This window comes from Hyperolius riggenbachi, chromosome 10, assembly GCF_040937935.1.
Source record: "Hyperolius riggenbachi isolate aHypRig1 chromosome 10, aHypRig1.pri, whole genome shotgun sequence".
NCBI lineage: Eukaryota > Metazoa > Chordata > Amphibia > Anura > Hyperoliidae > Hyperolius > Hyperolius riggenbachi.
In genome coordinates, this window is record NC_090655.1 from 184,261,488 (window position 1) to 184,287,514 (window position 26,027).

Consider the following 26,027-nt stretch of genomic DNA (forward strand, 5'->3'; position numbering starts at 1 on the left):
TGCTAGTGGCATTTTATTGACTGTGCAATTTTAGAAATCGCACAGTTTACAGTTTTTGTAAACATTAAGGTGGACACACACGATACAATAAAATGATCCCATTTTACGGCAATTCGATAAAAACGATCGGATATCCCGAAAAAAAATCGAAAGCTTTTTTTTTTTTCATTCGACTGAAAAATCCGATCGGATTTCCCGTTTTCTTCGATTTTAATTGATCCGGAATGCTAGATATTTTTCTTTAAACTTTCTAAAGATTGTATGGTGTGTGTTGGATTGTCAATTTATTAATATGCACACCCTAGCAATTTTGTCAGTTTCCAATCATTTTTATCATAATTAGGGAAAAATTGAACATACGTGTTTGGTACATTGGTCATATTTTTGAAATGTTACAATCAGTCAGAAAAATTGTTTGCAATTCTTAAATTGAACAGATATTTAAAAAATTGTATGGTGTGTGGCCACCTTTAGAAATGTGCAGATTTATTTTCCACTATTAATCTCTTTCTTGGTAAAAAGTTTCTAATGTGATAATCTCATTAAATAGGATTTCATGATCCAATCTAATCCATTTAAACCTATTATGGCTATGGCTTGAGCTCCCACATCTGTTTTTTTCACTCCATTATAGTGTTATTGAAAGCTCATGATTATCCCAACCTGCGAGCAATATACATTTAGGTCAATAACTGTTTGGCCATTGGGTCAATTTTCAAATCATTTTTTTTCCAGAAATTCTTGATTTTGATTTTATAATGTAGGTGAAGGGCAGACTGTGAGGTTTTATTCAAAGGTGTGTGTGTGTGTGTGTTTCTTTCTTTATTATGTCTGCTCAGATTGAGCAAAACTTTGCAAAACTAATGAGGATGACTCACAGGACAGTCACCAAACTAACCAATAGCTTTTAAATGCAGGGAGGTATGATATATTCTTTGGTTAAGTGGTCAGTCACCCCATCAACCTGAATATGCATTTCCTATGCAGAAGATTGACAGGAAGATCCGTAACCAAACAGCAGTTTGGCAAAACACTGACAAAGTGTCCAGCTGAAGCCACCTTTTTGAATGATTTACTATGACCTGGATAAATAAGGACATTCTCAGAATCTCAGAATCAAGCTACTAGCTGATTAATCATTCCCTCCCTGTTTCAGATTCAGAGGTTTCCCCTATTAAAGGACTACTACCACCAAAATCAAGACAAGTACCCATCTGAGGCACCTTTTTTGCATTTTGAGAATCTTCTATTTATGCTGTTTAATGAACCAACCCCATTGCCTCTACCTTTGGCCCTGCAGGCTTAAAGTGGATCCGAGATAAACTTGTACTCCTTGCATAATTGTGTTCCTTGCATATAGTTTATAGGGCATTCCTCAAGCCAAATACTTATTTTTTTTTTTTTAGTTTTAATATTCTAATTCCCTGTAAATTAAACAAGCCTCGCCAACAGCTTCTCCAGAGTGCCTTGGCACTCTAAGCCTTAGTAGCAAGGGCTTATGTGAGCTCAGTATGAGCAGGAGAAGGGGGAGGTGTTACTAGCCAGAGGTTTCAGAGGCCGAGGGGAGGAGTAGAGGGCAGTGAAGTTTTCACATGCTAAGGGCTGAAGATACAGATCAGCTTGCCTGTGTGTAATGTGACAAACAGAACATGGCCGCTGTCATTGTATCACAGGAATAAAAAAAATCATAAACTGTTGAAGCTGTTTGTTTGCAGCTAGGTTTGCTGTGTAAACTATCTAAACGTTAGATAAGGTATATATACAAGTTACTTGTTTTAGTTTTTCATCTCGGATCCGCTTTAAACAGAGAAACATTTGATACTTCAGGTGACTTACCAACTAAGCTATTAACTCTAAAGGCAGCAGATTCAGTAGCCATATGTGCTGCCATGTGTGTATGGTGCTAAAGGTAATTTATTGTAAGAAGAGTGAGATTGATCTTGAGAAAGGTTATGTTCTGCTCAAATTGTCCAATATTTGACATTTACCATTAAAAAGTTTTTTTCCTTGCATTGAAAGTAATGTCCTGGATTGCTGGTATTGCTGTATTTCACTCACCTGTAGGTGATCTGGATGAGTCGAGTTGATTACCTGGTTTCTGCCATATTCCGTGGTGATTGGTTTACACCTAACACACTGAATGTTGATCATAGAAAATTGAGACCCACAACAAAGCTTTAACCTCCCTGGTGGTATGATTATTTCCAGATTTCAGGGTCTTTTCCAAATGTTTCTAAAATCAGGAAAAAATCATGCCACCAGGATGACTGCAGCAACCCCAGCACTCACTCACCTCCCTGGGCTCCAGCACTTTTCCCTTTGTCTTCCGGGTGGCACTGTAACTCTAATGAGATCCCTGACCGCAATCTCACCAGAGTGACTCAGAGCCTTTGTGGAAAGGAAGTAGAAAGGCCGCCTGCATCTGGATCCCACGGGAGGTGAGTAGAAACGCCTGCTGTGCTCCATTGCTCTGCATTGAACTACCGGTGGCTAGCCCGAGCTTAGCTCGGGGTTACTGCCAGGGAGGGTAAAGGACACCCGAGGTGAAAAATGAACTCATGAAATAAACAATTGTATCTATCCTCCTTCTCCTAAAAATGACTTTAAGATATTCCACAGTTTTATTTTATATTTAAATGTACGTTTTAACTATTTTGTTGTAACTTAATGACACATTTATTGAAGTATGCCAGAGCTAAAATCTATGAACTATTGACCCTTTTTATCTCTTTCCTTTTTCTTATCAGTGAGGATCACACTGTAGTCTGACCCAGTCCTGACTCAGACAGGAACTGCTACTTACATACCTGATGTTTAACTCTTTCAGGCAGAAAATGAGGAACGCGGCATAGTTATTTATGTGCTAGGCACTGCACATACACATGTCTATCTCATCATGTCACATGGTACCTCGGGTATCCTTTAACCACTTTACCCCCGCCCGTATGAATTTCTCCGTCCCTTTTTCCATCCTTAAACCCCCAGGGACGGAGAAATCCGTACTTTCCGCGCTCCGGCCGCTGCCCGCGCTCCCGCTCGTAAACACGCCGCCCGCCGCTAGTAAACACGCCGCTCGCCCGGAGATCAATGAACGGGAAAATTCATTCCCGTTCGTTGATCTAAGCCCCGCAATGATCCGCTGCTCTCCGATGAGCAACGCGATCATTGTGAAAAAAAGACAATTACCCAGCCTCCTAGTACTTCCTCCAAGAGTCCGGAAGGACGCTTGGAGGTCGCATTAAAACAAAAAGTTACTGTGGCCAAATAGTAAAACTACACCCTAAACATTTTTCACATACAAATTACTTTTACACAAAAAATTAACTCATTACCTCCCTTTTTTTTTTGTTGTAATTAAATTTTTTTTTAAAATTTACAATACAAACAAATACATAAATAGTTACCTTAGGGACTGAACTTTTTATATATTTATGTCAGGAGGGTACACCACTGTTACTTTATAAACTATGGGCTTGTAATTAGGGATGGACGCAAAACTGAAAAAAAATGCACCTTTATTTCCAAATAAAATATTGGCGCCAAACATTGTGATAGGGACATAATTTAAACGGTTTTATAACCGGGATAAAAGGGCAAATACATTTCATGGGTTTTAATTACAGTAGCATGCATTATTTAAAAACTATAATGGGCGAAAACTGAAAAATAATGAATTTTTTCCCACATTTTTCCTATTTTCCCATTAAAACACATTTAGAATAAAATAATTCTTGGCATAATGTCACACCTAAAGAAAGCCTAATTGGTGGTGGAAAAAACAAGTACAGTTCGTTTAATTGTGATAAGTAATGATAAAGTTATAGACGAATGAATGGAAGGAGCGCTGAAAGGTGAAAATTGCTCTGGTGGTCAGGGGGTAAAACCCCTCAGTGGTGAAGTGGTTAAAGATGGATTGGCGGCCACAAAATCAAATTCCATTTACCCACTGCACTGTCTTCATTATGCAGCCTGGAACCTCATCCTGTATTAGAAGTACTCCAATCTAATTAGAATGTTTGTACTGTAATAAATCTTATCTCAGTCAGACTGGCTGTATTTGGTACATTGCGGACAGAATGGAAGCTTGTCATCTCCCCTCCCACATTCGTGGTCCTCACTGATTTGCTGAGGGCAGTTCAGTGCTGCTAAAATACAGTCTATGTCTGTGCTGTCGTGTTTGCAAAGCAAGCTAGCTATGACTGCAGATTCTAGGAGAAAAAAAAAAGTAAGGGAGGAAATTACATCAGGATTGGCTTCAGTCAGAGGGAGTCAAAATGGCAAATGGCAGAAACAGAATTCACTTTTTACTATATAAAATTCACTGAAATCAAAATATGGACAGAACAATACATATGTTATGTAAGTAGAACAAGTAGTTATCTACTAAAATATGTGGTTATTTTTAGTATGGCTGACCCTGTTGCTTTAACAACATATTCTCTAGCTTAGGCCATGCACCCTTCAACCTCGCATCTACATTTACTCCTTACTAAATAACCTAATTACGCACTGCCTGTACATATACTGTATACTTCCCACACCTCTTGTTTCCACCCCATTCCTTTAGATTGTGAGCTCGCAAGGGCAGGGCTCTCACCCTTTTGTGTCATGGAATGTTATTAATTTAATTGCTTGCACTCTGCTAGACTTTTATACATTTCAGTCATCATGTTACATTTGCTATTGTAATCACCAATTCTGTATTTTGTACCAGTGTTTATATTTGATGTATATCATTGTCTGTATCATTATGTATCCCTTGTTTGTTTTCTTACATTGTACAGTGCCACGGAACATGTTGGCGTTTTATAACTAAATAATAATAATAATAATAATAATAATAACAAACGGTAAAAACCAGAAGAGAATGCCAAATGTGTTTCAGGCGATTAGATGGGAGCAAGATTTAGCCTTAAATTTCCTTAAAACAGAAATCTGTGCCTTATAAATAAATGTATCATTTTATTAAAAATGTTTCCATTTCCTTTTGCAACCAGATATGAAATTCCTACAAGGCCTGTAATCTCAAGTATTGCTGCAGCAGAGATCAGCTGGAATGCCGGGCAACCGGTGTTGTATTGTTCAAAGTAAAACTAAAGCCACCTAATAAACACACAAACAAAAAAAAAAGTGTGTGTGTATGTATATATGTATGTATGTATATGTTCTCCCCAGAATTTTTTTACATGGCATGAACTGGTAGCCAAGTGGCATGAAAAAGCAGCCGGGTGGGGCGAGATGAAAATGCAAGGCATTTCTGCTTGCAAAGAGCCTGGGGAGAACACTGTGTATATACTGTATATAGATAGACACACACACACATTGTAGATTCACACTGAAGGCATCCAAACTATGAATTAACAAATGTGGAAGTATAGTACATAACCAAACAGTGTGAAACAACTGAAAATATGTCATATTCTAGGTTCTTCAAAGTAGCCACCTTTTGCTTTGATTACTGCTTTGCACACTCTTGGATTTCTCTTGATGAGCTTCAAGAGGTAGTCACCTGAAATGGTTTTCACTTCACAGGTGTGCCCCGTCAGGTTTAATAAGTGGGATTTCTTGCCTTATAAATGGGGTTGGGACAATCAATTGCGTTGTGGAGAAGTCAGGTGGATACACAGCTGATAGTCCTACTGAATAGACTGTTAGGATTTGTATTATGGCAAGAAAAAAGCAGCTAAGTAAAGAAAAACGAGTGGCCATCCTTACTTTAGGAAATGAAGGTCAGTCAGTCCGTAAAATTGGGAAAACTTTGATAGTGTCCCCAAGTGCAGTCTCAAAAACCATCAAACGCTACAAAGAAACTGGCTCACCTGCGGACCGCCCCAGGAAAGGAACATCAAGAGTCACCTCTGCTGCAGAGGATAAGTTCATCCGAGTCACCAGTCTCAGAAATCACAAGTTAACAGCAGCTCAGATTAGACACCAGGTCAATGCCACACAGAGTTCCAGCAGCAGACACATCTCTAGAACAACTGTTAAGAGAGATTGTGTGAATCTGGCCTTCATGGTAGAATATCTGCTAGGAAACCACTGCTAAGGACAGGCAACAAGCAGAAGAGACTTTTTTGGGCTAAAGAACACAAGGAATGGACATTAGACCAGTGGAAATCTGTTCTTTGGTCTGATGAGTCCAAATTTGAGATCTTTGGTTCCAACCACCGTGTCTTTGTGCGACGCAGAAAAGGTGAATGGATGGTCTCTACATGCCTGGTCCCCACCGTGAAGCATGGAGGAGGAGGCGTGATGGTGTGGGGGTGCTTTGCTGGTGACACGGTTGGGGATTTATTCAGAATTGAAGGCATACTGAACTAGCATGGCTACCACAGCATCTTGCAGCGGCATGCTATTCTATCCGGTTTGCATTTAGTTGGACCATCATTTATTTTTCAACAGGACAATGACCCCAAACACACCTCCAGGCTGTGTAAGGGCTATTTGACCAGGAAGGAGAGTGATGGGGTGCTGCGCCAGATGACCTGGCCTCCACAGTCACCAGACCCTGAACCCAATCGAGATTGGTTTGAGGTGAGCTGGACCGCAGAGTGAAGGTAAAAGGGCCAACAAGTGCTAAGCATCTCTGGGAACTCCTTCAAGACTGTTGGAAGACCATTTCAGGTGACTACCTCTTAAAGCTCATCAATAGAATGCCAAGAGTGTGCAAAGCAGTAATTAATCAAAGCAAAAGGTGGCTACTTTGATGAATCTATAATATATAAATTATGAAAATAAAGAAAGAAAACTCTTTGAATGAGAAGGTGTGTCCAAACTTTTTGTCCGGTGTGTGTGTGTGTGTGTGTGTGTGTGTGTGTGTGTATTTCATATTCTGGGCTTTTACCTATCCCATGTTGTTAAGCACATATAAAAATGTGTATCATAGACTCCTAATACTTACCTGGCTGTTGCCCGGTTTAAATGGGCTTCCATCCATTGAGCTGCTATGCCAACCTATTCGTGGACCCACCTGCGCAGGAGACAGGACAAAGGAGTGGAGCATGCTTTGTTCACTGCATGCTCTCTGTAATTTCAGGCCCCAACCTCCCTGCACACAGCATCTGCTTTTTGCAGATGCCTACTTGAGAATTGGTGCTTTGTGCACAAGTGGTACACATGCCCAAAAAGCTCCTGGTCATGGCTTACTAACTTTAGTCAAAGCGCACCTGAACTGGGACACAAAATGACTTTTACTTGTCTGGTACTTCTTCAAGTCTCCTGTAGTCTGAGGCCCCTCTGTCTTTGTGGTCTCTTCTGTTGTGCTGCTACTCCACTCCGTAATTTAAAATCATGTCATCTGTATTAACAAATTACTGTTGTTTTTTTTTTGAAGGTTTTTTTTTACATGGTAATGAGTGTCTGGACTAAACGTTATGGAACTTTTTATTTCCTTGAAGCACTATCCTGTGACTTCAAAAAAGTAGACATTGTATGACATGATGGTCACTACAGTAAATTTATTATTTTGGTTATTTATTCCTGACCTTGTACATTTTTTTTTCTTCATTTTTTTTAGGTATGGCTTAAAGGCAAATGATCAGATTATGGCAGAAGATAAACACAAGGAGTTGTAAGTAAATTATTTTCTTGTAGAGGACTAATGTTGTTATAGAAATGTTGTTTTTGTTTTTTTACCAAAGCTCTCCATGTTCGTAACCTTTTTAATGTCTACAAGAAACTGTTTTACTCTCCTCCTCATAAGAGTTCATTCCATACTCCCCACATGCATGCGTAGGATGACCTAGAAATGGTCAGCACATTATGTTCCCATAAAAATAACTTTATTTTTGTTGGAATAGTAAAACCTCTACGTATCCATTTTGGACAGTGTTTACCCATAATCATAGCCAGGCTGCTAGGAACAATCTGAACTGTTATATAGCAAATAAAAGCAGCCGACACTGTGGACTTCCACATTAGAGGGGGTTTACTTTCTGATATTGATGCTTAGGGTATTGCCTCTTGCATGCGCAAGATAGTTAGGTAAACATATCACAATATCCAATATACAAAGAGCAAGAAACATCTGGCACTGCATTCTTTGTCAGTTTAATGTTAAAGCCATACAATCACAGGTTCCAGTTATTTCATATTATTCATATATGTTATTCAACACTGACATACCCTATGTTAGTCCTTGCTGCGGGGCAATGTGGGAGCAGCGGCCTTCCTGACAACAGTTTCACTCAACGAGCTTCCTCTGAGGCTCCGTGAGGAAGCTCGTTCAGCGAAACGGTCATCAGGCAGGCCGCTGTTCCCACATTGCCCCGCAGCAAGGATCAACATAGGATATGTCAGTGTTTATCATATGAATAATATGAAATAACTGGAACCTGTGACTGTATGGCTTTAAAGAGAACCTGTACTGAGAAAAAATATTTAAAATAAACGCATGAGGTAACTTCAAATGAACATTACATAGTTACCTTGCCATCAGTTCCTCTCAGAAGTGCACCATTTTCTTCTGACAATAATCCCTTCGAGTTCTGACAATATTTTGTCAGATCTGAAATATATCAGTTGCTGTCAGTTATAGCTGAGAGGAAAACTGATGTACGAGGTAAATGTCCATGTTTCCCTATGGCTCAAATGGGCGATGTTACAGTTTAACTGTGTGCTGACCAGGAAGCTGTTATGGGTAATGGCCATTTTCAAAATGGAGGACGGAAAATCCCCTTGATCACAGTGAACAAACAAGACGCGGGACAGGAGAAAGACACTGAGGAGTAGACTACATGGAAGGTAAGTATGACTTGGGTATGCTTATTTTGACTTTTCATTTTCAGTTCAGGTTTTCTTTAACATTAAACTGATAAAGAAAAAGTCCTTTATGCAGTGCCGGATGTTTCTTGCTCTTTGTATGTTGGACAATCTGAACTGTGTATGAGTGAATGTTGCAGGGCATTTCAGCGGCAGTCATCAGTTACCAGTAACCCTCAAAAGAATTGCCTCACCACAACCGCCGCAGAGCCCCTGCCGCCCAAAGTCTGTGTGCACAGCACAACTGCCACACCAAGTTACCGCCCATACTAAGGGCCTACTTCCACTGGGATATTGCATTTTGAATACTTTTTTCCCGTATGCAAATTTTAATTCTAATTTTCATATGTGTCTAACAATCATTACATGGGAAACGGATGCGTGGTGCAGAAATTTTCAGCATGCAATCCATAATTTATTTATTTTTTTGCCTCTCACCTGTATGCGAAAATTTGCATTCAATGGAAATTACTCCATAGACATTCACTGGTTCTGAATGACGACATTCACTGGTTTGAAATGCAAAAATGCGCATTGTGAACTTGTACTTAGTGAAAACGGACCCTAAGCCCCCACTGAGGATACAACTTTCGGTTAGGCTGTCCTGCCCTGTCGGTTTTTGACAGTTGGCATCAGTTTTGTATGAGTTTTCTATTGCTTGATTCACACCTAAATCTACATTGCCGGTTCAGTTCTTTCCTGTTCTTTTTAAATCAGATTTGTATGAGTTTTCTATGGGTGTGCTCACACACAAAATGTGTACAGTGCCAATCCTGTCAGGTAAAACTGATAGAAAACGTATTCAAAACTGACAGGACTGGACCGGACTGGAAATGTATAGGTTTATGTGTGAACGAAGCCTTAAAGAGAACCCGAGGTGTGTTCTAAGAATGCTATCAGCACACAGAGGCTGGGTCTGCATATAATGTCCAGCCTCTGTTGCTATACTGCTCCCCCCCAAGCCCCTCCCCCTGCGCTCTGCTTGCCAATTCCCCCATAAATCAAACGCCGTGCTAGTGACACACATCGTGTCGCAGCCGGCTGTTTACCTTTGGCAGTGCCAGTCTCACCGCTCCCCCACCTCCTCTATAGCACGCTGCTCCCCACCTGCGTCCCTTCCCTCCAATCAGCAGGGAGGGAAGGGACGCAGGCAGGGAGCGGCGCTATAGAGGAGGCGGGGGAGCGGCAGAGATTGACACTGACAAAGGTAAACAGCCGGCTGCGACGCGATGTGTGTCGCTAGCACGACGTTTGATTTATGGGAGGGCAAGCAGAGCGCAGGGGGGGGAGTAGTATAGCCACAGAGGCTGGGCATTATATTCAGACCCAGCCTCTGTGTGCTGATAGCATTCTTAGAACCCACCCTCGGGTTCTCTTTATAGGGAACCTGAAGCGAGTAAAATTATTTAAAATAAACATAGGATGTAGCTGCAAATTAATATTACATAATAACCTCACCGTCAGTTCATCTCAGAAGCTCACCATTTTCTTCTTACAGTGCTCCCAATATTTTGTCAGAACTGAAATATACCAGTTGCTGTCAGTTATATATCAGCAGCTGTCAGTTGCAACTGGATGTGCAAGGTAATGTCCATGTTTTCATATGGCTCAAGTGAGTGATATTACAGTTTAACAGTGTGCTGACCAGGAAGCTGTTATGGGGTAATGGCCATTTTTAAAATGGACGGTGGAGAATTCCATTGATCACAGTGGACAAAAAGGACGCAAAAGAGGAGAAAGAGATTGAGGAGTAGACTACATGGGATGTAAGTATGACTTGTGTATGGTTATTTTGACATTTTATTTTCAGTTCAGGTTCTCTTTAAAGAGGAACTGCAGTGAAAATAATGTAGTAAAAAAAAACGTTCTTCATTTTTTACCATAATTATGTATAAATGATTTAGTCAATGTTTGCTCATTGTAAAATCTTTCCTCTCCCCAATTTACATTCTGACATTTATTACATGGTGACATTTTTACTGTGGGCAGGTAATGTAGCTGCTCCTAGCTGTTTTGGCTGTTAGAGACAGCTGTAAACAGCTATTTCCTGTCTGTGAACCTTGTTACATTGTAACAAGCTGCCAAAAGTACCGCGGTCCCAGAGCTTCTTGTGGGAGGGGTTTCAGCACAAAATCAGTCATACAGCGCCTCCTGATGGTCTGTTTGTGAAAAGCATTATATTTCTCACGTAAAAGGGGGTATCAGCTACTGATTGGGATAAAGTTCAATTCTAGGTTGGAGTTTCTCTTTAATATACAGGATTCCTGGCAGATGGGCCGTTGAATGAGCAGTTGCTGCTTGCTAACTGTGCAGTTTAACTGTCAACTGGCCTCAGTGTGTCCACACCATGCATTACAACTGTATAGTTATATAGATATGGGCTGTTTTATGGTCTCTAAAAATGCAGCATGACTTTCTAAAGTATCTTTGAGTTTCCAACATTCCATGTAGTTTGAAGGGAAAAAAAGGTGTTGTATATGCAGCATCCTTGCTGTACCAAATATGTAGCGCTTTTGTTGGAAAAGTTATATTAGAACACTTCATTACCTAGGAGTACTCCTAAGTTCATGTACTCCTACATGAAGTTGTTGTAGTCAATCTATCATAATGAGTTTGGTGTTTAAAAAAATGACTATTTATAAATAAGCCTGAATAGGTATTTTTTAGCTAAAGACATAAAGGAATGTTTGGAAAGCATTTATACGCGACTGTAGAGTGCACCTAACAAATACAGTAGAGTCCCATTATCCAGAACTCCACTAACTAGCAGTCTCAAACAACCAGCACAAATCACTAGCAGTACGCACAGTGGTGACGGCCAATTCTTGGGCTGTGTGTGGGCTTTGCTGTATTTAAAGAACGGGTTCTACAGCTCCCCTAAGATTAATATACTAGATCATTTAAATGAAGATATAGAATTTGCTATAACTACTTCCTGTGGCAATGCATTCCACATCTTAATCACTCTCACTGTAAAGAACCCTTTCCTAAGAAAAAAAAAAGTCTAAAACGTGTTTCCTCCATGCGCAGATCATGTCCTCTAGTCCTTTGTGAAGGCCTAGGGACGAAAAGCTCATCTGCCAAGCTTTTATATTGCCCTCTGATGTATTTATACATGTTAATTAGATCCCCTCTAATTCTGGTTACAGGGGACGTGTGCGCGACAGCTCCGCCTGTGCGACAGCTGTCTACACGTCTCTGCCCAAAGGCAGAGACGCGGCGGAAGCTGTCGCCGAAGGTTCGCCCCCCCCCGCCGGAAACTCCGTCTGCAGTGAGTGGGTAGCTGTCGCTAGTCCGCATACACACGGCGGACTAGCGACAGTTGCGGCGACAGAAGTTGCCGTGCGATTGAACTTTCCAATCGCACGCCAACTGCTGTCTCCGGTGACAGTTCGGGGTGCGCACCTCATACACACGGGGCAACTGTTGACGCAACGTGCGTGTGCCACGTGTTTGCGGCGACAGTTGTAGCCCATGTGTATGGGCCATAAGGCGTCTTTTCTCTAGGCTAAATAAACCCAGTTTATGTAACATTTCTTGGTAAGTGAGACCTTCCATCCCTTATCAATTTTGTTGCCGTCTCTGCACCTGCTCTAATACTGCAATATCTTTCCTGTAATGCGGTGCCCAGAACTAAATTCCATATTCCAGATGTGGCCTTACTAGAGAGTTAAACAGGGGCAATATTATGCTAGCATCTCGAGTTTGTATTTCCCTTTTAATGCATCCCAAAATTTTATTAGCTTTAGCGGCAGCGGCTTGGCATTGAATACGATTATTTTACTTGTTGAGTACTTCTAAGTCCTTCTCCAAGTTTGATGTCCCCATCTGTATCCCGATTATTTTGTACGGTGCTAGACCATTGGTACGACCAAAATGCATGACTTTACATTTTTCAACATTGAATTTCATCTGCCATTTATGTGCCCATATAGCGATCTTATCCAGATCCTGTTGCAATATGTCACTATCTTCCTGAGAGTTGATGATTCTGCACAATTTTGTATCATATGCAAAAATAGCAACATTGCTTTCTACTGCATCTACTAGATCATTAATAAATAAACTGAAGAGCACTGGACCTAGTATTGACCACTGTGGGACCCCACTGCTAAGTCACCTATTTTTGAATAAGAACCATTGACCACTTTTTCTAACCTTTACACACAGTCACACAATGACCAATTTTATGGTGTCCTTGGCATCAATTTAAATTTTCCCCTTGAAATGAAACAAATCTGATTAGCTGTTTGTGGCTCCACCCTCTTTTCTGAATTTGACCCCCAGTGACCCTTTGACCCACTGTACCAGGTTTGAGGCCTCTCCCATTAACAGTGTAAGAGCAATTTGAATACTCCCCATGAAAATCATTAGGTGAATCTTGATTGGCTGTTGCAGGTTCCACCCAATTACCCAATGACCAAGTGTACCAAGTTGGAGAACCCTGCCATTAACAGTATAAGAATGGCTACAGTTTACACTTTCCTAGTAAAAAAAAAAGTAGGTATTTTTTTTTTTTGTTGGCTCTGCCCACTTTTTGTAACCTTGACACACAGTCACTCAGTGACCAAGTTTGTGAGCTTTGGGGTTCCTGGCATCAATAATGTGAAAATGGTAACAGTTTATCAAGCAAAGAAATCAGTTTGGCTTTGTGGCTCAGACCCTTTATTGAATTTGAACCCCAGCCACCTAATGACTGACTGTACCAGGTTTGAGGGCTCTGCCAACAGTGTAAGAATAGCAGCAATTCATATATTCCCCTTGAAAATACATAGGTGAATTTTGATTAGTTGTTAATCCCAGTCACACAGTGACCAACTGTGCCAAGTTTAAGAACCCTGTCACTAACAGTGTAAGAGTGGCTGCATCAATCAAACAAATCTGATTGGCTGTTTGTGGCTCAACCCCCTTTGTGGAATTCGAACCCCAGTTACCCAATAACCGACTGTACCAGGTTTGAGGCCTCTGCCATTAACAGTGTAAGAATGGCAGCAATTGAAATATTTACCTTCAAATTCAATAGGGAATTTGATTGACTGTTGTAGGCTTCACCAATTTCCTTAATCCCAGCCACCCAGTTAGCAAGTGTGCCAAGTTTGAGAACCCTGCCATTAACAGTGTAAGAATGGCTGCAGTTTACAATTACCCATATAAAATTAATGACTGTAATTTGATTGACTGTGCTATGCTCCACCTACCACCCACTTTACTTGCGTTTGTAACTTGGTCACCAAGTGAGCAACTGTTTGGGGACTCTGGCTTTATTACTGTGAGAATTGCAGTCTTTAAAAAAATGTTCCTTTTGACATGAATGGGTGAAATCTGATTGGCTGTTTGTGGTTCTGCGCAGATGTGCAGGGGGCGAACACTGTTAATACAGCGCGGGAGACTTGGGGGCAGCCGGCGCCACCATAGGCCTTAATAGGAGTTACAGCTATAGCAGCGCACAGGGAGTAACTTCGGCGCCGTCAGAAGAGGGAGCTGAAATTAATTTTAAAACACAATAATTCGGCTTCCAGCAATTGCTGGAAGCTGAATTATTTCATTCCCCACCATCCATGGCGGCCTGTAGGAGGTATAGTATTTAACACGGCCAGGAACTTGTGCAACAGCAGGATCAGCCATATACCAGCTGTATCCTGCGACCAAGTCTCCTGCGCTGATACCTCTCATACACGCACGGGGGAGCGAAACCCCCAGAACATCTCATCCCAGGTAGTACGGGATCTGTATACCAAATTTTGTTGAAATGGTCAAGGCGTTTTCAAGTGATCGCTAAACATACTTTATTTTTCTGACTATTAGATGCTCCTGACCATAAGATGCGCCTAGGTTTAGAGGACAAAAACCAGGGAAAGAAAAAATATATAATAAACCTGGTGCATCCATGGTAAAGGGGCATCTTGGGGATTATGTCCCCTTAGTACCTCATGCCCCCTTGTACTTCTTGTGTCGTCCTCTGTCTCCCTTATGTCCCCCATGTGTCTGCCTCTGTCCTCCTCTACGTATAAAAGCAAAATCATTATAATGGGAATAATAAAAAATGGAAAAAATGCATTATTTCTCAGGTTTCAGCCATTATAGTTTTAACCTCTTGACGACCAGCTAACGCCGGTTGGCGTAAACTGGTCGTCTGCGGGTTACCATGGAAACGGCCGCTCGATCGAGCTGCCTTTCCATGTCAGTTCACGGAGGGTGTCTCCGTGAACAGCCGAAGAGCCGCCGATCGCGGCTCGCCAGCAAAATGTAAACAGGCGGGGAAGAAATCCCCGCTGTTTACATCATACGCCGCTGCTGCTGCGCAGCGCCGTAAGGCAGATGGGCGATCCCCGGCCTCTGATTGGCCGGGGATCGCCGGCATATGATAGGCTGAAGCCTATCCTTCAATGCGCAGGACGGAAATCCGTCCTGCGCAGCTCACAGGGGGAGGGAGGCAGCGGCGAGACGGCGGAGAACGCTGCGGAGGGGGGCTTTGAAGAGCCCCCCCCCCCGCTAAGCAAATGCAGCCGGCGGCGATCAGACCCCCCCCCCCCCCCCCCAGCAGGACATCCCCCTAGTGGGGAAAAAAGGGGGGTAGTCTGATCGCCCTGCTGCACTCCTGATCGGTGCTGCGGGCTGTAGAGCCCAGTGGTACAGACCACGCTGTAGAGCCCACGCAGCACCGATCATTGAAAAATCCCCTGGTCGGCAAGTGGTTAAAATAATTAATGCTACCGGAATTCAAATCTGTACATTTTATTTGGCCATGTGTCCCGGTTATTGCAACGTTAAAATTATATCCCTAGTATAATGTATGGTGACAATATTTTATTTGGAAATAAAGGTGCATTTTTTCAGTTTTACATCCATTACTAATTTTTAGCCCATAATTTAATAATAATATGCCCTCTTGACATACATATTAAAACATTTTTATTCCCTAAAGTCAGTCGGTGTAATTTTACTATTTGGCCACAAGATGTCCCCGCTGAGCCCTTCCTATTGGCGTACAATAAGTACGCTATAGGAAGCAATGTGTTGCTACATTGTAACTAGGGAAGTGACGCAGGCAGCAATGGATGCCTGCAATCATGGTGGCCTGCAGGGAGATTAATGAATGGGGATTTTTGTCCCCTGCAGCTAATCCCCCCCTGCTCCCGGCAGCATCGCGATCGATTGCAAGCATCTGCCTGCACGATCGCCTGCACAGCATCCTAAACTGCAGGGACGTGACTAGCGCGTGTCTTCGGCTGTAGCTGCATATAACAACCTATACCACTTTTAGGTAACATTGAGATAAAGTAATGTCTATGAGAGACGGTTAGTGGCATGACTGTGTATTCTGTAAAGTACTATAGGAGATATATGCGATACCTAATGTGTATTAATGACTTGTGTTGGGGTCGTTTCATTGCCACAAGTCCAGCGGCAATGTGCACAGTTACAACCTATCAGCTTAAAAAGGCAGAGAACTATCCTGGAATACAGTATACTTCTGGCACTTTGTGGCTTGTTTCCAAAGCTTTCTTCATCACAAAAGACCATGCTACTCTCATCTGGATGTTCATGTACTACAGCATTTATTTCCACATCCTGAAATTATTCTCGCATGCCAGGGAATTGGGGATTAGATTGCATAGATGGGACTGTTCTTTGAAATTTAGGAACATTCAGTGATGTCAATACTAGGTCTTATCTTGAAAATGTCAGTGTGCTAGAAAAAAACTGAAGTAGATTAGCGTAATTGATTAGTACAGAAAAACAAGATTTAGTGTTTTCTTTTTTGCAGTTTTTTTATTCTTGAATGCATACAGTTTAGTTTTACAGAATAATACAAACCATAAAAGCCCTTGAAATCTAGGTTTGCTTGATGCAGTGGAAGCCAACCAATGTAGTTTGTGAGGGAGGGTTAATGTCACAAATGAAATCTAGTTTTAGCAGGCAACATTTCCAACCTCACTTTCTAAAGGTGGCCAATTTTTAGCGAAAAATCGTTTAATCGTTTGATCGATCAGATAATTATGATCAGATGTGATTGGTTGTAAATAATCTCTGTTGATGGGCACAGTGTATTACGAATGATTATAAAAACAGTTGTCCGACAGGATTTTCGTCAAACCAAAATTTGTATTTTCTTGTTGGTTGTGATAGATAGAAAGCAAAGATTGGTTAGTGACTGCGGTAATGAACGATGTATTCTTTTACTTCCGATAGAAATTTGATCGCTAGGACCATTTTTCGCTAGAAATTGGATCATTAGTGGCCACTTTAACCATTTCTGCCGCCCGGACGTGAAGCTCATGTCCGGGCGGCTGCTCTGCTGCGGTGCTGCGCGGGCGCGTCCCCTGCCCCCGTGCTGTCCCCCGGGAGCCCTGGGATCAGTGAACGCCCATAGAAACGGGACTGGTTCTTGTCCACTGCACTGAAGGGCTACGTTATGGGTATTTTGTTTCATGAATGGGGAGCCAGGAATATGGGGTTACCTTGTACTTCAAGTAGCTCAAGTTTACTATGAACCATTCTAATGGTTCTGGGTATCTGTATTAACTGAGCACCCCAGGGGTCTACTTAAAAGGACAACAACATGGTGAGATAGACATGTGTATGTACAGTGCCAAGCACACAACTAATTAGGCTGTGTTCCTTTTTTTCTTTCTCTGCCTGAAAAAGTTAATCAGGTATGCAAATGGCAAATGGCAGTTTCTATCCAGGTTGGGACTGGGTCAGACTAGCATAACCCTCACTGATAAGTAATTACAGCCATAAAACACTTTCCTGTCAGTACATGGCTTCTGATAGCAGGAAAGATATAAAGGTTCAATAATTCATAGATTTGAGCTCTGACATACTTTAATGAAGGTGTCATTCAGCAGAGACCATGAAACAGTAAAAATAACTTTTTTTTTCTTAACTTTTTGTTTGTAAGATACACCGCAGTTTTATATTTAAATCTAGTCATTTTTAGGAGATTGAGGATAGATGCAATTGTTTTTCTCATTCATTTATTATCACCTAGTATGTCCTTTAAGAATCCTAGAATCTTCTGTGATCTGTTTACCATAAAATTGACACTGGGTGTTGTGCCTGCTACTAAATCTTCATACACACTCCACTGAGATGGCTGATAAAGACTGCAACTGCCGGGAGTCTTTGTGTCTTCAGTGGCCCCCAATCCTCCCTAATAGCGGGAGATCCAGCATGCAGAATCATCTTGGCCAAATGCTGCCCAACCCCATTGTTCTCCCTTCTTACCCCTCCCGCTGTGGAGGCTAGCAACACGTCCGTACAACATCAGCCCTGAACTATTGCCTGAGAAATTGATTCCCGATCCCTGCCAGGCGACATTACTTGCAAACGTGTGCTTAGATTTAGTTTGACGGCTTTGTGCTTTCAGCACATGGCAAGTTGTGTATCGGTGGAATAGAAGCAGCACATAAGCCATTGACGGACATTTCAACTCTTTGAGAAGTCTGTCAAGGCAGTTCAACCATTTGAGAATCAATTTCAAGTTAATTTCTAGTGAATGAATAACCCACAACTGTCTGCATTAATGCTCTACACCTTTTTTTTTTTCTCATGTTTTTGTGTATTGTGACTGATGAGAAATCGCATGAAATATCACTTGTTTTTCCTACAATCCTTCAGGCCAAAGGTGAGACGTAGCTCCTCCCAGGAACAGGAACAGACAGCACTTCCCCTATAAAGAAAAGGTCACATGGTTAGTCCACCCGCAGTGCTGTTTGTTCCTGCGTCCAGGCAGGTCTGCATCCTCCCCTTTGGGTGAAGCCTGTGTGCTGAGCTGCAGGCGGTTCCTTCTGGGTGGCTGAGACTGCGGTACTGAGGCAGTATGGCCGTGCGCCCCAGGCTGGATATTTACTGGGGTGTGCCTACCTTTCTCTCCCGCTTCCAGGGAGAGCAAGCGTGGAAGGCGTGGGTTCCTCTTGGCGGCCTTACAGCGGAGGAGCAGGACGGAGGTAAGCTGGCGGCCATGGGGATCGCATTGCGGCCATTAGGACGCTTGGCCGCGTCCCATTGTGTAATTTCCGGCGGGTATGCCGGATGTATCAATTTGTAGATTTCGGCTCATTACGCCTTCTGAACTTCCGGTCTGCCCCTCATCCAATCGCGGCAGGCCGCATATGTTTTAAAGGGGAGGCTGCGCGGGCCTGTTAGCGCTGTTGCTCAGAGTGAGTTTGGTCCTGCGCTGGACGTGACAGTTTGGAGACATGTCAGACATTGAGAGCAACCAGGCCGCCCAGGAGGTGAGATAATGGCTTCTCTTTCTGGGCTGAATGTGCTATAGCTGTACAGAGTTACATGCCTTATTGGTTTTGTTTGTTTGCAGGCCAAAACTGAGGCTGCTGCTAAAACTGCTGAAGCTGCTGTTGCAGATAAGCATAGGCCCCCTCCTAATTATAAAAGATCCCCTTTGTGTGCAATTTTAAGCTGATGTTGCCCTATGCAAAGACTCTCTGTCAGTTGTGCATAGAGAGGGATATGAGGGAGGAGCTGGGTCCCTCTGTTCAGGATATATTGAAATCCTTTAGAGAGGAGATTAACCTCCCTGGCGGTAAGCCCGTGCTGAGCACGGGCTATGCCGCGCAGGAGGATTTCTCAGGCCCTGCTGGGCCGATTTGCACACTTTTTGTTTTTTTTTTGCAACACGCAGCTAGCACTTTGCTAGCTGCGTGTGCACTCTGATCGCCGCTGCTCCGCACCGATTAGCCGCCGCCACTCGCCGGGCGCCCCCCCCCCCCCCAGACCCCGTGCGCTGCCTTGCCAATCAGTGCCAGGCAGCGCTGAGGGGTTGATTGGTGACGTCATGCCGCCCGTCGCCATGGCGATGGGGGAAGCCCTCCAGGAAATCCCGTTCTTTGAACGGGATTTCCTGATCAAAGAGGGCGGGGGGATGCCACTGCACAGCGGCTATCATGTAGCGAGCCCTGGGCTTGCTACATGATTTAAAAAATTAAAAAAAAAAAAAAACTGCTCTGCTGCCCCCTGGCGGTTTTTAATAGACCGCCAGGGGGGTTAATGCTTCATTGGAAGTCCTCATTATTGAATGCGAATCCATCTACTTCTCAGGTTGCTGAATCTGGAGTATCTGTGACTTAGGTTGATGTTAGGCTGAGTTTGCAGCTAGTTCTGAGGATTCAGACGCTAGAGTCTGCTTCAAAGTTTAAATTCTGTATTAAGGACACGGAGGTGTTGATTGCTGCCATTAATGACTCTTTTGGAATTAAGGAAGTGGTAGCTAATTTAGCTTTGTATAATTGATCATGAATAGACAAAGGATCCACTTGATAAAAAAGTGGATGCTTATTTAAAGAGGCATTGGGAGGCTAGTGTGGCTATGTTTAGGTCGGCTGTTGCCTCTACATGTATGGTCAGAGCTTTGGAGCTGTGGATTAATCAGCTCAGAGCTAATATACTGGCTGGTGCATTTGTTGAATTCTATTGCTATTCTCACTAAATCTGCTGCATATTTAGCTGATTCCTCTGCTGAGGCAATTGGGTTTACATCCACTGCTCAAATTAATGTTTCTTGTAGAGCTTTGTGGCTTAAGGCCTCTTTCACACCAAGACGTTGCGTTTTAGGAGACGTTAAGGTCGCATAACGTGCCCCTAATGCAACGCATGGCGGTGTTGAAGTTGGACGTCAGATTGAGCCGCTTTATGCAGCTCTTGGTGCACACTTTTCGTTCTATCTATACTGATAGAACAGCCGCTCCAGGATAATGATGGGAAGTCCGGATCTTTTCAAGGATTCAGATGATTCGAATCGGATCATTGAAAAGATTCGGATCTTTGAACAGAATCATTTGAATCATTTTACTAGGGAAGCACACTGGAGGTGAAATGACTAGCAGGACACGACTTTCCCTGCACTGTACATTCTGTATGTTCTTGTTTCTTCCAGACAGACATCCACCGTGAACCGAATCGTTCATTGTGATGATCCGGATGAGTCGACTCGCAAAAAAGATCTGGATCAAATGAACGATTCATTCATGATCTGGACAACACTAGGAGTCCAGGTTATGTCACCATTGTGCAGTGAATATTAATTAGCCATGTGGCTAGTCACTGAGCATGTGTAAGCAGTCTAACGCAGCTAAAGCCCAGTATAACGCACAGCATGCTGCACTTTCATTCAACGTGTAGCGTTACAATGTAACGCAATGTGGGCACTCTGAACAGCACATTGATTTTTCATTACTGTGAGTTGGGCTGCGTTACAGGCTGCTCTAATTTGTGCTTGTAACGCCCCACTGTGAAAGCAGCCTTAAAAATGGGATGGTAACATCTCATCCAAAAATAAGCTGTGTGTGGTGTACCTTTCTCAGGAGATTTGTTGTTCGGTCCAGAGCTAGACTCCGCTTTGGAAAGTACATAGAACAAAAATAATCTTTTTTTTCCTAAGAAGCAAAAAGCTGTTGCAACTAAAGTTTTTTTTTTTCGTGAGCCAAGGGGTGATCAAAAAGAAGCCTCTAAAGATCAGAGACAAGGCAGGAGATGGACTTTTGACAAGTCTGGGAAAGGGGGCTTTAAATCTAAAGCTGCGCAGACCCAGTCAAAATCCCAATGACTCGTGTCAAACGGTGTGGGGAAGGCTAAGATGCTTCTCTCTCAGGTGGGCGAAAGGGGCAAAAAGCCTGTTTGTTCGCCAGACAATAAAATGTGGTTACCAAATAGAGTTTGCACTCCATCCACCAAGATTTGTGGTCTCAAAGGCCCCAAAAGATCCCACTCTGATTCCAGAAATTTTGAGTATATTGCAAAACATGCTAAAACGGAATGTATTTCATCCTGTGCCAGTAAAGGAACAGAAGCAGGGCTTCTATTTCACTATTTTTGTAGTAAAAAAAAAAGTCGTTGGGCAAGTTCCGCCTGATTCTGAATTTAAAACAAACTGAACCCATTAATGAGACAGAAAGTTTTGGATGGAATCCATTTTTTTTCATTAAGGGAGCTACTGTTTCCAGAGGCCTTTATGGCATCTCTGGATCTAAGATCACCAAAAATCACAAAAATTCCTAAGATTTGCAGTAAGAGTAAATGGGACGGTGGAACACTACCAGTTTGTTTGCCTTTGTTTGGGATCACTTCTGCCCCAAGAGTGTTCTCAAAGATTCTGGGAGAAGCATTGATTCCGTTAAGAGAGCATGTGTTGGGAGAAGCATTGATTCCGTTAAGAGAGCAGTTTATTTTAATCATTCCGTATTTAGACGACTTGCTTATTCTCGGAAGTTCAGCAGAACAGCTGAGAAACCATTTAAATCTGGTATCGGAACATCTCCATTCCCTAGGTTGGATTATCAACCTAGAGAAGTCCTCTTTGATTCCAAGTCATGGCATGCTAGTGCATGCTAGTGGATTCAATAAAGCAGAGGACTTGCCTTCCTCCGGCAAAAATCCTAAAGATAAATTTTGCAGTGAAATCATTAGAGAGTAGACAAGGTTTCACTAAGGATGATTTTGTCTGTGCTGGAATTGATGTCATCCACAATGGTGGCAGTACCCAGCGCACTGGCGCACATCAGGAAGTTGTAGAGTTTCCTTCTAGAAAATTAGGACGGTCGTCCACAAACATTAGGTTTCAAAGTCACAATTCCTCAAACTGTGGTGTTGTCTCTGCAGTGGTGGTTGGAGGAATCCAACCTTGTGAAGGGCAGGCTTTGGAAGGAGCCTGTAGACAAGGTAATTACTGCGGATGCAAGCACTTGAGTCTGGGTAAGGGCAGTAAGGCCGGCCTTATTTCAGGCGCAATCTATACTGTCACAGTCCAATGTTCTGATCCACTCCGACAATGTTACGGCAGTAGCGTTTTGTCAACAAACAGGGAGGCATGAGATCCCTGTTGTTGCAGGAAGAAGCAAAGGAGATCTTGTCCTGGGCAGAAAAGAATGTGTTATCTTTGAGAGCTGTTTATCTCAACATAGAGGCAGACAACCTGAGCAGAAGCAGGATTCTGTCATCGGTGGTCTCTAAACAGAGAGGTGTTCACAGACATGACAAAATGATGGGGAACACCATCAATCGATCTGTTTGCAGCAGAAGACCATGCCCAGATTCAGAGTTTCTTCTCCCTCAATCCAAGAGAGCAAAATCTGGGAGTGACTGCATTCATTCAAGAGTGGAACTTTCCACTTCTGTATGCATTTCCTCCTTTCAATTTGATTCCGGCAGTTATCAGCATATGGAGAGGTTGTCAAAATCGAATGATTTTGATTGCACCTTGGTGGCCAAGGAGTAGGTTTCAGCTCTCAGGAGGTTAGAATCGGAAGACCCTTGGAGACTTCCTTGCAGGCCAGATCTGCTGCTGCAAGGGAACCTGTGGGATCCACATCCAGACAGATTGAATGTGTCAGTCTGGATCCTGAATTAGCCTTACTCAAAAAATTGGGAGTATCTGACAAGGCAGCCTCTACGTTGATTGGTAGCCGTAAAGAAGTTACTAGAAAGATCTACTTGAAATACTGGAAAACTTTTCATCTTTGGCTGTCCGGCTCTAAGTTTGATAGCCTGTCAGTTCCAGCAGTCCTGGATTTTCTTCAGGACAGTTGGGTTAAAAATATTTCTGTAAGTACGCTTAAAGTGCAGATTGCTGCCGTATCTGCTTTTTCAGGTATCCCCTTGTCTTCCTCTCCTTTGATAGTGAGGTTTCTGAAGGCTCTTTCCAGAAAACCACCAGTTTATAAACCATACGTTTCTCCTTGGAATTATCAGTGGTTTTAAAGGGACTGTCCAAAGGTCCCTTTGAGCCTCTTGAGGACAGTTCTTTTAAATATCTTACATTAAAAACAGTATTTTTAGTAGCCATCACTACAGCCTGAAGGGTCAGTGAGCTACAAGCCTTGTCTATGAAAAGTCCTTATTTTCAGGATAGATTAGTGTTACAGACAGATCCAGAGTTTTGTCCGAAGGTTATGTTTAGGTTTCACAGGTCGCAGGACATTATTTTGCCTACTTTCTGTGTGAATCCAAAGTGTGAAAAAGAGAGGATTTTTCACTCATTAGATGTTAGAAGATGTGTTCTGAGATGTTTGAACAGAATTTCAGATGTAAGGAAGACAGATTCTTTATTTGTTTTATTTTCAGGGAAAACTGTAGGTCAGAGAGCTTCTAAATCTTCCATAGCTAATTGGGATTAGGTTAGCTATTATAGAAGCTTACAGAGTTATGGGAAGTGAGGCTCCTGCCTCATTTAAATCTCATTCTACTAGAGCTATGGCAGTTTCTTGGGCTAATAATGCAGGGGCTTTGCCTGAGCAAATATGTAAAGCAGCAACGTGGTCAAGCTTTTGTACGTTGATCCGTCATTACCGAATTGATGCGATGTCTGCATATGACCAGGCGTTTAGTAGAAAGGTTCTCCAAGCAGTGGCCCCACCCTGAGGTTGTCATTACTTGTTAATAGTCTCACCTTTGCCCTGAAGGATTGTAGGAAAAAAACAATGTTCGTACCCGCTAACGTTGTTTTGAACAATCCTTCAGGGCAACTATCCCACCTGGGTGTTAATTGTCTGTGTGTGATAGTTGCACTGTTATGGGTTAGTGGAATGTTCACCTGTCGGTACTTGGCTAAACGCACTGAGGGTGGACTAACCATGTGAATTTTTTATAGGGGAAGTGCTATCTGTTCCTGGGAGGAGCTACATCTCACCTTTTCCCTGATGGATTGTTCAAAACAACGTTAGCAGGTACTAACATTGTTTTTTTGTGAGCTAGTGACATAAAATAAAGCTTTCATTATTTTGATGATGCATATTAATTAACCAGGAAGCAGATAGTTATCGCTGCAATGCAGAAACTGGAAACAGCTGGGTAATGTGCTGTGTTTTTCAAGTGATAACCTTTGCGGAAAAAGGACAAGGGAAGGATCACACTTTTATCTGCATGAGCTGCAGACAATTAATCGCAAATGTTTTTACACGATATGTGCGTTTGTCTGCGATTGCACGCAGATGGGTTTTTGCATTAGTCAATGATGAATCACATGTTGTGCAGAAAAGTTGCGGGTTTTTTTTTTTCTTAGATTGCTTCTGAAAACCCTTTGACCCCCATAGGAAAGTACGATTTTTGCATGTGATTTCATGTAGGGTCGAATCGCCTACAAAGTGTGATTCCTGCCTCACTGAACTCATAAATAAGCAAAAGTCAGCCCAACATTACCTCTTGAACATGAAATCCATGCAACATGAAATCCTTATCATGAATCCCAAGTACTATTGGATTTAATACAGAAAGTCTTTGCTGCAGGTGTGGACACTCGACTCCAATAGCACAACTATTATTTCAGTAACATTTTAGCAGTTTGTCTATGGGGCGGTGGCAAATGTTTCCATCTTAATCTTAGTTTTAATAAGCACAGTCTATTTGGGTGGGTTATTTTTGGTTCCCCAGCTTTTCACAGCCGTGGAAAGCCTTAAAGCAGTAGGATCAGCCATACTATGCCAGGGGAAAAAAACACATATATAAGTAGATAAATACTTGATCTACTTACATAACACATGTATTATACTGTCCACGTTTTGATTTCAGTGAATGTTATATAGTAAATGACGAGAATTCTGTTAGTGGTGGGGGCCATGTCTTTTGCCCACAGTTAAGGCTAACTTGTGATGTCATTTCTGCCCTTTACTTTTTTTCTTGTCTCCTCCAATCGCTGAGTCGCCTCAGCCTTGCTTGTAAACACAAGTGAGTAGGAGATGAGGTTTCAGATAAGCAGCTGGCAGGGAAATAAAGGAAAGAGGAGGAATACGTTATAGATAAAAAGAAACCAGCATGCAATTCTTTGGCACGGACTACTAAAGGGCCAGTGCTCCTTAAGTATGTGATAACTCCAAATCATAACAGCAGAAAAAGTTTTGAATGCAGGATTAGCATCTTTATCACTTAACCACCTTAGCGGTATGGACGAGCTCAGCTCGTCCATTACCACCAGAGGGTGCCGCTCAGGCCCTGCTGGGCCGATTTTGTTCAAATAAAGTGCAGCACACGCAGCCGGCACTTTGCCAGCCGCGTGTGCTGCCTGATCGCCGCCGCTCTGCGGCGATCCGCCGCGAACAGCGGCGAAAGAGGGTCCCCCCAGCCGCCTGAGCCCTGCGCAGCCGGAACAAATAGTTCCGGCCAGCGCTAAGGGCTGGATCGGAGGCGGCTGACGTCAGGACGTCGGCTGACGTCCATGATGTCACTCCGCTAAAACACGGAAGGCCGCTCATTGCGGCCTTCCGTGTTACTTTTGGCCGCCGGAGGCGATCAGAAGAACGCCTCCGGAGCGCCAT

At 42.7% G+C, this 26,027-nt stretch overlaps 1 protein-coding gene across 3 annotated transcripts in view; it reads left to right on the top strand.

Moving 5' to 3' along the window:
• ADK (adenosine kinase) overlaps positions 1–26,027 on the top strand; it is a 374,760-nt gene that overhangs the window by 151,956 nt on the left and 196,777 nt on the right. For all 3 annotated transcript variants that reach the window (XM_068255379.1, XM_068255381.1, XM_068255380.1), the window contains exon 3: positions 7,517–7,570. In XM_068255379.1, the coding sequence (XP_068111480.1) occupies positions 7,517–7,570 (54 nt within the window). The remainder of the gene's footprint in view (positions 1–7,516; positions 7,571–26,027) is intronic.